The sequence below is a fragment of the Diceros bicornis genome, chromosome 4 (genome assembly GCF_020826845.1).
Source record: "Diceros bicornis minor isolate mBicDic1 chromosome 4, mDicBic1.mat.cur, whole genome shotgun sequence".
NCBI classification, from domain to species: Eukaryota; Metazoa; Chordata; class Mammalia; order Perissodactyla; family Rhinocerotidae; genus Diceros; species Diceros bicornis.
The window spans coordinates 94,905,887-94,921,074 of record NC_080743.1 but is presented as its reverse complement, the minus strand read 5'-3'; the positions used below and the strand labels follow the sequence as shown (position 1 = coordinate 94,921,074).

Below are 15,188 nucleotides of genomic sequence, written 5' to 3'. Positions count from 1 at the left end.
CATGAGCCAGGAAATACCTGGGTGGTGATTTTGCAACGGAAATTCTGGGACAAGATGACATTTCAGAATCAGATAACATTTCAATTCTTTTTTTTTTTAACTGTAAATCAGATCCTGTGATTTAAAAAAAAAAAATGAGAGGGGCCGGCCCGGTGGCGCAAGCGGTTAAGTGCGCGCGCTCCGCTGCGGCGGCCCGGGGTTCGCTGGTTCGGATCCCGGGCGCGCACCGACGCACTGCTTGGCAGGCCATGCTGTGGCGGCGTCCCATATAAAGTGGAGGAAGATGGGCACAGATGTTAGCCCAGGGCCGTCTTCCTCAGCAAAAAAAGAGGAGGATTGGCAGATGTTAGCACAGGGCTGATCTCCTCACCAAAAAAAAAAAAAAAAAAAAAAAAAAAAAACACAGAAAAAAAAAAAAAAAAAAAATGAGAGAATATGTATTTTGAAAGAAAAAGAGGAGAAGCATCTGATAATTCCATCATAGCCTCCCGTTAAACTTTTCACAGTGTCTGGCAAAGTGACTGTTATAGTGGATATTAGTAAATATTTGTTGGATAGAGTTAAATAACATAAAACCCAGCTATAGTTGCTATGGTAGAAGTAATATACTAGACAACAATATACTAGCTTGTTGTCACATTTTTAAAATAAATATAGGTTAGATGTGAAGTAATTAGGAGACCATGGGGGACCCTTGACTTGGTGAAGTTGGAGACTAGAAGGAGGGGACTTGTGGAAATGGAAAATTGTGGTTCTAGGACGATTCTTGTGTTTTCAACAGGAAATGGCCGTGTGGATGAGTGAAGATAGTTCGTACCTGCAGGAGAGAGCCATGGTGATCATCAGCAGGGTGCTAAGCTTTGCATGCGGGAAAGTCAGGAGATATGTAAGTCACAGAATGTAACCAAGCCACCTGCTTCTGAAGACTGCATTTCTAGAGTGCTGCTTTCCAATTCTTGAGTCTTGAGAGGGCTAGAAGCCTGCTTGGTATTGTTGTACTGACAGGTTGGGATATTGGGAAAGGAGTCAATATCCTACATGACGTTATGTCAACCAGAGCAGAGTTTCTCAAACAATTGATTAAGTATGAGTGTGTCAAAACCAAGTGACTCTCTAGATTCTCCTCTGTGGACCACAGCATTATCTGTAAACTTATAAATTCTTCCATCCTTACTTTCCTTCTAATTTCTCCTTTTCCTAAAATATTTTTTAAAACATTATTTCTTTATTTTAAATTTATATAAGTAATTCTTGAGTACTTTCATTGTAAAAAATGCAAGAGATAGAGCAGAAGTGTTCCTTTACTATCCTCTCCACCCCAAACCCCTCCCTAGCCATGTCGGTAGGATGTGTCCTGCCAAACAGCTTCGATGAACACACTCACATATACGTGCACACACTGAGATATACGGCTTTGTTACTTAGACTTTCTTTATTAAAGTTACATCATATTTACACATGGTTCTGCAATTTGCTTTTTTCACTGAGCAATACGTCCTACAGATATTTTCATGGCAATATATGTACACTTATTTCATTCTTTTAGCCTAAGTATATATCCTATAGTTTTGAGGTGTTATAATCTACTTAACTATTCTTCAATTGATGGATATTGAGGTATATTGTAGTTTTTTCTGCTTCAAACAATATAAAAATGGCCATCTTTTTGCAAATATGTGTGTACTTACAAATGCTTAGAAAGATAATATTTAGATCAAAAAGTATGGATGGTGAAAGTTTAGTAATGCACAATTGTGCTCCCGTTTGCATTCCTGTGAATATTAGAGTGTCCATTTCCCCACGCCTTCACAAACACTGGGATATTATCAGACTTTTTAATTGTTGCCTTTCCGATAGAAAACAAATAGCTATCTCATAACTGCCAGTATTTACTGAGCTTTTCTGTATTTTGAATGACATCATTGCCTGCCTTCTAAGAAACTCGTATTATCTATGAACAGTTCTCTCTCTTATGGATACTGTATGTCTAGCCTCTGTTTTGCAACTCATCCTTCACTGTGGTTTTTAAAAATATTCTACTAATCGCTTCCCTGATTGCTTCAATCATTTCAGGAGTTCAGAATAAGGGGGGTCAGAAATATGCATTGGTGATGCCATCTTCACGTATCCATTTTGTGCTACTCACACAGTCTCCAGACATATGGAGACAAAAAGCCTCGATAAGCTTACAACAGATCTGAATTTTTATTACTTTGTTTAAAATCAGCTTTGGAACATTACGTAGTTTTCCTACACGGGGGAAATCCAGTCCGTTGATGTTCTTGCATCATGCTGATTCCCTATTTCAGTGTCCAAAAGAGAGATGGAGTGACTTCTTGTTTAAATCTTCTGACTCTCTGGCCTGGAAAGGCAGCCTCCCTCTATTTGTAAAATGCTCCAGGCTATCCATTCAAATGTCTAAAATGTTCATTACAGAAAACTTTGCAAGTGAGGCTTGAGACTAAGTATAGTTTATCACTTCAGCCTGTTTTCTGCATAGTTCCTAATACAATTTCCTCACTCAGCAAGCATTGGACGGTGACTGTCTGACTAGGGTCTATTCACACGCTTCTCTCCGCATTGGAATACATGTATATGTATATATACTCCGCTCAGGTAGCAGACAAATGTTTTGGGATTTCATCTTCTTCTATCACTTCTTCTCTCTTTCAATTACAGTTGTAAAGCTCATTATCCTCTGCACACAGCCCGCCCCTCAACTGTGAAAGAATAAATGTGTAAATTCACATGAGCAGCAGAAGGCTCTCATAAATTGTTGAGAGTTGCTAGCAGTAACTGAGACTCGATGGAGAAGCCAAATGGGATAACCACTCTGTTTTGCAGTGTTCACTAAATGCCACCAGGTGGAAGCACACCAGCGTTTTCCAGAACATGGGAACTAAGAGCTAGCCTCAGCCAGCTCATCACAGTCAGGGAAGCATAAACCTTTACTGAGTTAACTGTCTCTTTAAAATAATGTCTTCTAAAGATGGTTAAGTCAGTGAAATTCACGGAGGTGGGGGACAAATATATAAAACAAAACAATCAAAACTATTAATAAATTAAAAGCTAAGCTTCCCACAGGCCTAGTCTGTGTATCTCTATATCTGACACATTGTAAATAATCAATAAAGATTTGTTCTGCCCTTCTCTAACTAAATGTAACTACCTATTCTGTTCTCAGGTACTGTCCATTCACTGGATAAAATCTTTTTTCTTCATAATTACCCTAGCCTATGTCTTCCAGAGTCTCAGAGGTCCTCCTCCTGTTGAACTATCCTGACCATCATTTGTATTCTATCAGAAATGTTTTTTAAAGTGGTAATTCCCCTTACATGACCCAGGTGCCCATCAGAGTGAAGAAACTCCAAATATCCAAGAATATTTGTCTCTTCAATTAAGCTATTCAATTTTCCAACAGGCGAAGAAATGCGAGCTAAACATGTCATCTTATAGCGTTAACAGAAAGAGATTTTTCCTGGATTTCTTCCTTTGGCACATCAACACTTAAAAGATGGGTGGAGGATTTCCAATGAAAGCTAACAGTTTGTCCACATGCCTTTATCTCCTCTCCCTCCAGAGTCCTCACAAAATGATAGTACTGAAATTTGTTAAATTAGTGAAGGGTTTTCAATGGGCTAGCAATGTCAACAAACTTCTGAATGATAGAATAGACAGAAGATGCTAACTGACAAAGCCTGGCAGGGGAAGCTGAAAGGCAGGGGTTCATGAATATTAGGATGGGGCACAGCTGAAAAGGGAGGCAATTTGCCCTGTGGAACCCTGGAGTGGCTAGAGCTATGGTAAGTCCAAGTAATGATGAAAGGTAGGAGGCAAAGGAAGGCTGAAAACATATGTATTAACTGAAAGTATTCTATGAAAACGTATGAACTATTATATGAAAACATATGTATTAACGGAATACATAATATTCATTGAAAGTTTATGCAGAAGACTCTATATTGCCTCTCATTCCCCTTTACACACACGCTATACTCCTCAGGGACATGAGTCCATTAGCAAGCAAAATTTGAGGAATTTTTTTCTCAAAACAATTGTAAATTCCCTGAGAAAATCATCTTGATTCTGTTGTTTAGATATACTTCAGCATGACCCCAGTCTCCCCACCAAACCACTCTAAAGCACAGCTCACCCATTGACAAGACTTGCTCACATACAAAACCCCACCAAGAGGCATCACACTCTTTAATATGACTGGACAGCCAAGATTTACCAGACATTTGAGAAAACCCTCCAAATACAAGAGACAACTCAAGGTAAATAAAGAGAAAAAAATGATTGTCAAAAATAGAGACAATTCAGGGTATAGATGAGAATTGAGTCTCAAAAAGAGTAAAGAAGACATATTTATATGCCAAAAGGAAATATAACTAAAATGAGCATGGCCTATGCATTGAACAATTTTACTTAGTCACAATAATGAGACCACATTATTGATTTTCAACTGTTAGCATCAATCTATAGGCCAATCACAAAACACTCAAATAAGTTATTGAATACAATGTAAATGCTATGAACTCAACAATGCAAAAATAAGTGCAGGGAATAGTTTAGTGGTTCTTCAACAAGTTAGACATAGAATTACCATACAACCCAGCAATCCTAGGTATGTACCTGAAAAAATTAAAAATAGGTTCAAACAAAAACTTATACACAAATGTTCATAGCAGCACAATTCAAACAGCCAAGAAGTGGAAACAATGCAAATGTCCATCAACAAATGAATGGACAAATAAAATATGGTATAATCACACAATGGAATATTACTCAGCCATAAAAAGAAATGAAATCTGATATATGCTACAATATTGATGACCTTGAAAACATTATACCAAGTGAAAGAAGTGAGATACAAGAGGCTACATGTTGTATGATTCCATTTATATGAAATGACAGAATACGCAAATCTATAGAGACAGGGTGCAGATTTGTCGTTGCCTGTGGCTGGGAGAGAGAGGAATAAGGAATGCCTGCTTAATGGGTATGTGGTTTTCACTTGAGGTGATAGAAAAGTTCTGGAACTAGATAGTGGTGATGGTTGCTCAACATTGTGATGCCACTGAATTATATGCTTTAAAATGGTTAAAATGGTAAATTGTAGGTTATGTATATATATATATATATTTTTTTTTTTTTGAGGAAGATCAGCCCTGAGCTAACATCCATGCGAATCCTCCTCTTTTTTGCTGAGGAAGACCTCAGCAAACAGCTAACATCTATTGCCAATCCTCCTTTTTTTCCCCTAAAGCCCCAGTAGATAGTTGTATGTCATAGCTGCACATCCTTCTAGTTGCTGTATGTGGGACGCGGCCTCAGCATGGCCGGAGAAGCGGTGTGTCAGTGCGCGCCCAGATCCGAACCCGGGCTGCCAGTAGTGGAGTGCTTAACCGTTAAGCCCCGGGGCCGGCCCTAGGTTATGTATATTTTTTACCACAATAAAAAAATACAAAATAAAGTACAGGCAACAGAAGTAGAGAAATAGAAGTGATAGAAGGAAGTTGAAGGGAAATAAAAGTGTTCCAGAATACTTACCTTATAAAGTGGAAGATCAACAAGATATCTGTATATTATGAAACTAGAAATAAAAGTATTACCATATTATTAAAACACAAAAGTGGAAAAACTAAAAATAGCAATGTACTATAATGGGAATTATGCTACATTGAAAGGATTGTGGCAAAGTAGAAGGATGTAATTGAGCTAAACCCTAATTTATCATAGCAGGAATAGACAGGCAATGTCCCAAAGTGATGTTACAACAGATGTGGAAGTCAATTGTCTAAAGATATAACGGTGACTTCCAGAAGAAGCAGCTAAGAACTTAGAAGTGGTTGCCTCTGGAATTTAGCACTTAAGACTATCGTTGTTAAGACAGGAACAGGAGGGGCCAGATCTACAATGAAGAAGGAATCCAGTAAGAATGCGTCAGAAAGCCAAACAGCAGTACTCAGGCTTAGGAATGAATACCGAGAAGTTACTTTTCTCCAGGTCTTAACTTTCTCCTTCTTTCAGCACTTGGATAGATTTTCTATAAAAGCAGAGCCATATTATATTGCAAGTTCCCAGGTCTTGTGTTTTGGGGAGGGGGGAGTGGTAACTGTAGTTGGCACACTTCTGAAGGGACTGTGCAGGGCACAATCAGTGTACTCTACAGTCCGCATAGTCTTACCCCTCTCTTAGCCTACCCTAGGTCATGTTCCCCCTCCTCCTCAAACAGGTGATGCAATCTAAACATGGCCACATCTACTCTGCTAGAGACACACACCTACACAGACCCTATGTGCCAAACAGAATAGATAGACTACTAGTAGCTTCATGTACAACAACACATGCTAAGAACTATACATTCACAAGATTGTGAGAAGGAATAATCAGAGAGGACATTTGAGGCAAAAACTATGCTACAATAAGACTTTAGGGCCAATCTCCTGTAAATGGTCCTCAGCTTGAGTGAACCAAGCTGTGAGAAGTACTCCTTCCTTTATCATGCCCAATAGAGAAAGACAATTCCTCACCCTTTTTCCTTGGGCCCATAATGCAGTGGTGGTTCTTAAAATCTTGGCATTAGACGGAAGAAGAAACCTGAAATGCAAATCCAAAGAAAAGAACACCCAGGGAAAGAAAACATTTCTTCCTAAGGCCTAGAGTGAGGCACGCTCTGCTGTCTGCTTCTAGATTCTCCTAAATCATAGGACTCCTAAAAGAGGGGGAGCCCCCGTCCAGTCTTAGAAAGAAGTATGAGTGGAAAGAATCCAAGGAGAACATCCACAGAAGCAAGAGATTGTCTTCCCTCGTCTACTGAGACCATCACTCTCAGCATTCTAATTCAGTTATGCCCTTGGCCCATGACCCAGATCACTTCACATTCTTCTTCAGCAATGACTGTGTGTGTGTGTGTGTGTGTGTGTGTGTGTGTGTGTGTGTGTGTGAAAGATTGAGAGAGAAAGAGAGGTGGGTGGGTCAAGCAACATGAGAGGCAGGGATAAGGGGCATGAAAGAAGTAGAAAGGAGGAGAAATAGGCCTTGGGATCCCCCCAGAGGATTGACTTGGACTCTAACTTTTCCCAGCAACATTTGCTCCAATCATCAAAGCATCTGTCTAGGAAAAGTAATCACTTGTCTTAGAGACAAGGAGACTCTGCAGGCCCACTTGTTTTCCAAACTTACCTGTGGGTAGAACCCACTGGTAATGGGTAATTGTATTCATACCTTCACAAAAGCAAAATGTTTCTTCTACCTCTCCTCTCTTCTTTTATGTCTCCACTCCCTTCTCTATACACATTTGATCTGGCCAAACAAATCAGTCAAGATGAAAATCTAAATATTTGAGCAGCCAAGGAAGTTGTGGAGGAAGATACATAAATGTTGTGGTAGTAGCTTTGACATCAGCAGTAAATGCTCTGAGTTTTAAAAAATTAATTTCTTTGGGAAGAATCAGCAATTCCAAGTGGAAAAGTCACATTTCTCCAGTGACTTACAGAGTTATCTGAAGTATTTCATATATGGAGAAGGAAACATGAAAGTTTTTGGATATCCACCCCCCAACCTGGTATCCTAGGAATTTGTTACCTGTAAATTGCTACCTAATTCATGGACTAGAAACTAACATTAGTTAAGTCACTATCATTTCTGAGCACTTTGCTAGGAACTTTCTTTTTTATCATAAATATTACCCCCTCGGTCCCCATCATAACTGTGACAAGATAGCGTTTGTTATACACATTTCATAGATAAGGAAATTGAGGCTCTGTAACACAGCCAGGATTTGAATACAGATTTTGCGAACCCTGAAACTCATGCTCTAATCTTAGTCTTGTATATATATTAGAGGGTTAGATGCAGACATTTAATGTTGACTATGTGTAGCCAATGCATTTTTCTCCTTTGTTTTTCCATTAGGAAAGTTTTGATATTCCATGTTTGGGTATCCTGGCAGCAGAACTCTTTCTTTTGTGTTTCCATACTGATCCCTCAATCATACAGCAAGCATCCTCAGGAATGTATCACCTACTCTGTATTGCAAAGTATCAGGATGGTAAGAAAGATTCACTGTCTTTTCTAAGGGTTACTAAGAATCTGTCCCTAATTATTCTACTTGTGGGTCCTAAGAAGGCTCTGGGTCTGTGGATTTCTAAATCCTGCCCCAAGATCTATACTTCACTTTCTAAAATGTATCTTTTAATCCTTTTAGAATTATAAAAAAATGCTAGAAGTGATTTGGTTGGTTCTTCAAGATCTATAAAGTACTGCACTTACATTAGTGTTGGGTGTTAATGGTGGGGACAGGAATGCTAGGCGGAGGCAGGGAAGAAGAAGAAGAAAGGTTACCAATGGGACTTTTAAAAAAGAGGCATATTTTTTCCCCTTAATGGGGCATCAGATAGAACACTCAGATTCCTGCTTCCACTGTGGGGAAAAATTAGCCCAAGACTAAAATAAATGCTGCTCTGGCCTGCCTAACAAAGCATAAAAGCAAGACTTGAAAATATCAAACTATTTCCAAATAACTTTAACAGAGAATAAATTTACCCTCTCATAATAAACAACTATTAAAGATTGTGTATATATATTTTTATATACAAAATAATGGTTCTCACGTCATTGGACATCAGATAACAAAGGACAATGATTCCTGAGAGATGAGAACAAATGAACAAATGAGGTGGGGTCTACAATTGCCTAAGCTTATTACCTAGAGTAAGTTTCTAGACTGTAGCACAAAAAGGAGTAACCCAATGATCTCACCTAACTGAAGAGACAGAATTGAGAATCCAGAGAGGCCAAGATAGCTAGAGTTCACAGGGCAGAGTACCAGAGAGGCATATACAAAGAGAACTCCAGAGATCTGCAAAGGGTCCCCTTTAACTATTTGGCTAGGTAGTGATAGAACACGCAAGTGGGGAAACTGCCTGAGGCTGGAGGGGGAGACACCAGAAAGTATTAGAGAGAGAAGTCCAGTGAATTCACAAAGGCTGGGAATAGTGCCTGTGCCTATAAGCCAGAATTTAAAACTTCGTAATTCACAATAGTGAGGTAGAGTACTCAAGGGGATTTTGTCTCATTAGCAGGAAAAAATTATCCCTAGATTACTTGTTTTAGTGCCACTTAACGAAGCTTAAAAACAAGACGTAAAAGGATCAAATGACCTCCAAATACTTTAATTGCTCGTGAGAACAAAGCTCAAGACTACTTTTAGGAATACAAAAATTCCAGACTCAACAAGATAAAATTAACAACATCTGACATGCAATAAAAAATTATTAGGCATACAGAGAAGCAGAATACAGCCCATAATGAAGAGAAAAATGAATCAAAACTGACTCAGAAACAACACACGTGATAGAAGTAGTAGAAACGGATATTAAAACAACTATTATAACAATACTCCATTTATTTAAGGAGTTAGAGGGGAAGATGAATGTGTTAAGGAGAGACATAGAAATGTTTCTAAAAGACTAAATTGAACCTCTGGAGGGGAAAACTACAATATCTGACATGAAAAACACTCTGGCCCGGATTAACAGTGTAATCTTAAAGACAGGCAGAGGAAAAGAGACACATTTCATTTAGAGGAACAAAGGTAAAGATGACAGCAAATTTCTCATCAGAAACAATGTAAGCCATAGGCAATGGAGCAACCTCATAATGTACTGAAAAAAAACTGTCAATCTAGGGGCCGGCCCGGTGGCGCAAGCGGTTAAGTGCGCGCGCTCCGCTGCGGCGGCCCGGGGTTCGCTGGTTCGGATCCCGGGCGCGCACCGAGGTACTGCTTGGTAAGCCATGCTGTGGCGGCGTCCCATGTAAAGTGGAGGAAGATAGGCACCGATGTTAGCCCAGGGCCATCTTCCTCAGCAAAAAAAAAGAGGAGGATTGGCGGATGTTAGCTCAGGGCTGATCTCCTCACAAAAAAAAAAAAAAAAAAAAAAAAAAAAAAAACTGTCAATCTAGAGTTCTTTAACTAGCAAAAATATCTTTCAAAAAACAAAAGTAAAGACATTTTTAGATATATGAAAGCTAGTAGAATTCATCACTAGTAGATCTGCACTATAAGAAATACTAAAGGAAATCCTTCAAGAAAAAACATGATACTAGAGGAAAATCTAGATCTACATAAAAGAATGAAGAACACTGGATTGAAACTACGTAGGTAAATATTAAAATTCTCTTTCTTATTATTAAATCTCTTTAAATGATAATCATCTGTTTAAAGCATAAAATAATAACGTAAAATGTAAATATATGACAGCAATAGCACAGAGGCTTGAAAGAAGGTGAAGTATGAATAGTATTTAAGTTTCTTATACACAAAGTCATGAAATATAACTTAAAAGTAAACTGTGATAAGTTAAAGATGTATGACATAAACCCTAAAGCAACCACTGAGATAGTATAGTAAAGAGTTATGTATAATGAGCCAAAATGGAGATAAAATGGAATCATAAAAAATTATCAAAAAGAAGACAAAAAAGAGGAAGGATAGAAAGAAGAATGGATGGGAAAAATAAAAAGCACATAGTGAAGTAAAGACTTAAACTCATCCAGAATAAATTTAAATGCTCTAAATGCCTCCAAAGAAAAAGCAGAGATTATCAGATTGGATAAAAAGCAAGACTCAACTATAAATAGGCTGTCCATGAGAAATCCACTTTAAATGTAAAGACACAAATAGAATTTAAAAGTTAAAAGTTAGAAAATGATATAACATGCTAACACTAGTCAAAAGAAAACTGGAATGGCTATATCAATATCAAAAAAATATATTTCAGAGCAAAGAATGCTTCCAGGGAAAAAGAGAGTCATTTTATAATGATAAAGAGGTCAATTAATTAAGAAGACATAATAATCCTAAACACTTACGTACCTGAAAACAAAAATATGTTAAAATAAAAAATCAAAATACATTAAAAACTGATAGAACTGCAAGAAGTAGACAGATCTGCAATTACAGTCAGAGAATGCAATACCTCTTTCTCAATAACTCATAATTACACAGAAATTCAATAAGGATATAGACTTGAACCAACTTGACCATATTGACATTTATAGAACACTGGAAAATGAACATTCTTTTCAAGGGAAAGCAGAAAATTTATCAAAATAGACCATATTCTAGGCAATAAAATAAATCTCAAGAAATCAAAAGGTAGTTAAGTCAAACAAAATATATTATCTGACCAAAATGGAGTTAAATTGGAAATCAAAACCAGAAAGATATCTAAAAAAATCCAAAATATTTGGAAACTAGATAATCTACTTCTAAACAACCTGTGTTGAAAAAAGAAATAAAAAGGGAAATTAAAAGGTTTTTGTGTGTGTGTGGAAGATTGGCCCTGAGCTAACATCTGTTGCCAATCTTCCTCTTTTTACTTGAGGAAGATTGTCCCTGAGCTAACTGCTGTGCCAGTCTTCCTCTATTTTGTACATGGGCTGCCACCACAGAGTGGCTGATGAGCAGTGTGTAGGTCTGTGTCCAGGATCCGAACCCGGGAACCCCAGGCCACTGAAGCGGAGCGTGCAAACCTAACCACTATGCCACCGGACTGGCCCCAATTAAAAGTATTTTAAACTAAAGGAAAATGAAAATACAAAATTTCAACATTCATGGGATACAGCTAAACAAGTTCCCGGCAGGGAAATTCACAGCACTGTATGCCTACATTAGAACCAAGAAAAGTTCTCAAGTCAATGATCTCAGCTTCCACCTTAAGAAAATAGAGAAAGAAGAGTAAATAAAACCCAAAGTAAGCAGAGGAGAGAAAATAATAAAGATCTGAACAAAAACCAATAAAAATGAAAGCGGAAAAGCAATAATAGAAAAGCAATGAAGCCAAAAGCAGATTCCTTGAGAAGATCAGGGGGAAAAATAAGAGAGAAGACATAAATTACCAATATCAGAAATGAGAGAGATAACTTCACTAGCGATTCTATGTATATCAAAAGAATAATAAGGGGTATTATGAACAATTTTATGCCCATAAATTTGACAGCTTAGATAAAATAGAGAAATTCATTGAAAGACACAAATTACCAAAGCTCACTCAAGAAGAGATAGATAACCCGAATACCCTACGTCTATCAAAGAAATTGAACTTGCAGTTAAAAACCTTGCAAAGAAAACTCCAGACCCACAAAGAAAACTCCAGACTGAAATGATATAGCAAACATTTAAGGAAGAAATTATACCAATTCTATATATATTCTTTGAGAAATGTGAGGATGAGGGAATACTTTCCAATTCATTCTATCAGGCCAGCATTATTCTGATACCAAAATCACATAAAGACATTACCCAAAAAATAAAAACAAAAACAAAAAACTATAGACCAATGTCCCTCAGAAACATAGATGCAAAAAATTTTAATAAGTTTAGCAAATCAAATACCTCAATACATAAAAAGCATAATATCCATGACCATGTGGAATTTATCCCAGGAGTAGTGTAATGTCAATTTAACATTTGAAGACCAACCAATGTACCATACCACATTAACAGATGAAAAAAGATAACTATGTAATCATATCAGTAGATAAAGAAAAAGCTTTGACAAAATTCAACATCCATTCCTGATAAATACTCTCAGAAAACTAGGAATAGAAAGAGACTTCCTCCACATGCTAAAGCATGTCTTTGAAAAACCTAAAGCTAACATCATTCTTAATGGTGAAATACTGAATGATTTCCTCAAAAGATCAGGAAAAAGGCAAGGATGTGCATTGTCATTACTTCTTTTCAACATTGTACTGAATATAATAGAATAAAGAGTCCATAAATAGATCCACACATATATGGTCAAATGATTTGCGACCAAGGTTCAAAGGTGATTTGGTGGAGAAAGAATGAACTTCAATAAATGGTGTTGGAAAAATTAGTTATTTATATGCAAAAAAAAGAACTTTGATCTGTGTCTCATACATATACAAAAGGTAATTCAAAATGGATCATAGGACTAACTGTAAAACCTAAAACTATGAAACTAGAAGAAATCTTTTACCTTGGGTTAGGCAAAGATTTCTTAAATACAACATCAAAGCATGACCCATAAATGAAAAATAATGATAAATTAAGTATTTATGCTCTTTGAAAGACACTGTTAAGAGAATAGGTAAGCCACAGACTGGGAAAAAATATTTGCAAGTTACAGGTCTGATAAAAGACTTGTATCCAGAATTTAAAAAAAACACTCAAAACTCAATAAGAAAACAGACAAATTAAAAAATATTAGTAGATTTGAATAATCATTTCACCAAAGAAGCACAGATGGCAAGGAAGCACATCAAACGATGTTCACTGTATAGTCATAAAAGAAATGTAAACCAAAACTTCAATGAGATACCACTAGGCACCCATGAGAATGTCTAAAATGGAAAAGACTGACCATACCATATGTTATTTAAGATGCGAAGCAACTGGAACTCGTATACATTGCTGGAAGGAATGTGAAATGGTACGACTACTTTGGAAAATAATTTGGCAGTATTCTAAAAAGTTAGACACACATCTATCATATGATCTGGTCATTCCACAACTTAGTATTTACCTAAGAGACATGAAAGCAAATATCCATACAAAGACTTGTACACAGAGGTTGATAGCGCCTTTATTTGTAATAGCCAAAAACTGAAAACAACCAAAATATTCATCAACAGGCAAATGGATAAACAGATGATGGTATATACATACAATGGAATAGTATTCATCAGTAAAAAGAAATGAACTATTGACACACGCAACACCATGGATGAATCGCAAAATAATTTTGCTGAGTGAAAGAAACCAGACAACGAAACAGTACATACTGTAAGACTCCATTTATATAAAATTGGAAAATACAACCTTGATAGAAAGTAGATAACAGAAAGCGGATCAGTGGTTACCTTTAACTCAGGGGTTGGGTACAGGGAGTAGATGTGAGGGATTACAAAAGGACATGAGGAAACTTTTGGAGGCGATGAATTTTTTTTTTTGACAATGGTAATGTTTTCATAGATACATACATCTATAAAAACTTACCAAATTGTACACTTTAAATATGTTGCATTCTATTATATCTCTGTAAAGCTGTTAACTGACAAAGTCGTTTAAAACCCACCTTCTCTAGAAGTAGAGAACTAGAGACTTCTGCACCTGAAGCTTTCGTTGAGAGCTTCTCACTTTCCTGCTAGACCACTCCCTCAGCTCTCTCCAAAATGCCTCCAAGTCTGTTCTTCTACCAATAGACTCTCCAACTTAGCAACAGTTTTTCCAGTGCCCTGAACAATGCATTTGGTGGCCTAAGTGTAGGTGACATCTGGTCAACCTATTAAAATTATCTATGTCCTCCATTTATATTTCACAGAGGCCTCTCTTAAACACTTTATAAACTCTGGGTGAGTGCAGTATAATATTTTACATGACTAAACTATCAGCAGAGAGTTCAAGATTCAGAAAACTTTAGATCTCCAGAATTGGCAGGAAGAGGAAATTGGAAATAGCAATGCTGTAGAAAGAACCAGTGATCAAATAAAAACCTTAAACTCTTTTCCTTACTACAGCAGATATTGCAAAAAATAAAACTACAAAGTATGATAAGTCTGGAAGCCATTGCCTCCTGCCTTTTCCCTGTGGTATAGAATTACCACCCAAGATCTCACAACAAGAGAAAACTAAAATCGCTCAGGTAACTTAGCCTCTGCTTTATCCTATGCATTTTGTTTTATGTGTATTATTACTTATAGTGGCAACTTATTTCATCAGTTTATATTTTTAATAATTTTTTTCCATTTTTTAAAAGTTCAGTGAAGCAAAGAGGAAATGATATATAGAATATTTGGCTTCCTGATTTTCATTTCTATTAATGAGAATTATGCCTATTATTCCTGAATATAGCAATTTATATTATTTTATTTAATTAATGCAAATGAGGAATGTGTTTCCTAGTTTTCTGCTTCTTGTTTAGCTAACAAATAGGTCACTGAAGATGGGAACTTCTGGTTATTTGGCAAAATTAATGGAGTCATCGATTAACAGCTTTTCAATACTATTATAATTTACTCAGAAAACATCAAAATAAAGTGTCTTAGATTTTGTTTAAAAAAATCTATTAAATTTAAATTTCTTTTTTAAGTTTAAGTGATAATCCTCAGCACCAAGTAAATAGTTTTTACACTGACCAAACACTTGGGGGAAA

The 15,188-nt window shown here is 36.8% G+C and overlaps 1 protein-coding gene across 1 annotated transcript in view; it reads left to right on the top strand.

Annotated features, from left to right (window-relative positions):
• The window catches only part of MROH9 (maestro heat like repeat family member 9), an 85,783-nt gene that overhangs the window by 34,681 nt on the left and 35,914 nt on the right, over window positions 1-15,188 (top strand). Inside the window, exons 6-8 of the mRNA XM_058536979.1 lie at window positions 782-886; window positions 7,921-8,056; window positions 14,554-14,678. Of these exons, the coding sequence (XP_058392962.1) occupies window positions 782-886; window positions 7,921-8,056; window positions 14,554-14,678 (366 nt within the window). The remainder of the gene's footprint in view (window positions 1-781; window positions 887-7,920; window positions 8,057-14,553; window positions 14,679-15,188) is intronic.